The 1434-nt window shown below is 42.9% G+C and overlaps 1 protein-coding gene across 1 annotated transcript; it reads right to left on the minus strand.

The window, feature by feature from the left end:
* Positions 1–207: 207 nt before the first annotated feature.
* Positions 208–874, minus strand: PHALS_00021 (uncharacterized protein; the record flags this gene model as incomplete). The annotated part of the gene is made up of 2 exons (XM_024726937.1): positions 208–414; positions 452–874. 2 exons carry the CDS (start codon positions 872–874, stop codon positions 208–210), a joined length of 630 nt encoding a protein of 209 aa, XP_024572055.1.
* Between the last annotated feature and the right edge of the window lie 560 nt (positions 875–1434).

The following is a 1434-nucleotide window of genomic DNA, read 5'->3' on the forward strand; positions in this document are numbered from 1 at the left end:
TTACTGTGGCGATATAAACCGACATGATAACCCCGTTTTTATATCAATAGATTGTACAACACGTACGACTAAAGAAGTCAGTGAGTATGTTGCTACAGCAACTTTTCATTATGCAGAGATTATTTATGAAGTCACGTTACCAATGGCAACGGCACCTTTACCGGTAAAATTGGTGAATGTTCCCATAGTTGCAGCAGTCATCGTGGGTCATCCGGTAGGTGTTGCAGCTGTTCCATTAACTGAGACTACAGGTGGATTCGCTAATTCGCGCTTGACGAAACCAGTGTTGCATGGAAGCTCTACAGCCGAAGCATTACCTGCTGCAAGGGTGGCTGCTACATTGTTTGCATTGTTGATGAATCCTGTCTCCGCTATTCGAAGCAGTCGATGAAAACCCAATCGAGCTGACATCATCTGGATAGAGCAAAGCCGAAGCTCCGTAAGATTTCACATCATCGTCACTCCACTCAGTCATTGCACGAAGATTGTTCCAGTGTGAAAGATAACCTGATGGAGTGACAATGGTCTTACCGTTCAATTCGATTTGAACTTTATCAATAATCGTTGCTATATTACATTTGAGACCAGCAACGAATTGTGTCATAGCAGCAGCTGTTCCAGCAAGAGCACCAGCCCCTGTGTTCTTAATTGTAGCAACAAACGGAACGGTAATGTATGCATCACGAAGCGAGGCGTATCCCTGGGAGCCATTTAGTTGATTCGTTGCGTCCAGGGTGACGATACCTTTCGTGTAGGATCCTTGATTTAAATCAATTACATAGGACATCGATTTACCCTTTAAGACGCTGACTGATTGATCAGGGCCCGCCGTAGCGGATTCATGGAGAAATTCATCTGTGAGTTGAGTAGTCATAGTTGCTTATATTCGTATCAATATAGTTTCGTTTAGAATTTTAAATAAATGAACGGCTTGACGTCTGATCACGAGCTAGAAGATCTTGCAAAAAATTAAAAATCCAGCTCGATGGAGTGATCATAATCGAAGAAGCGAAGGCTATTATCAAGCGAGACGGTTGATATATCATTTTACTCCATGAAGGAGATAACACTGGACACTGGGTTTGCTATGACAGAGGATCATACTTTGATAGTTTTGGTGAGCCTCCATCTCGATCATTACTCAAATTCGTAAAAAAGTATAATCGCAAGCAATAGCAGGCTGTAGAGCAAAACTTCTGCGGGCAGTGGTGTCTCCTGTGGTTATATTCGAGGCAATACAATCGACCAGATTTACCTGATCAAATGAGTGATCTGAATTACTGAGGTAGAGTCAGAAACGAAGTTTCATCCCTCACTGCTACTGTCGTCAGACTTCCCTTCGGTTCTGTCTGAGCAAAGCTCATTACTGAAGCTTGGTCTGAAGCTCATCGATTCTTTTTTGCTGTGCTTTGAGAGCCAAATGAAGGAGCACAC

This window comes from Plasmopara halstedii (assembly GCF_900000015.1).
Source record: "Plasmopara halstedii genome assembly, contig: Scaffold_108, whole genome shotgun sequence".
Taxonomy (NCBI): Eukaryota; Oomycota; class Peronosporomycetes; order Peronosporales; family Peronosporaceae; genus Plasmopara; species Plasmopara halstedii.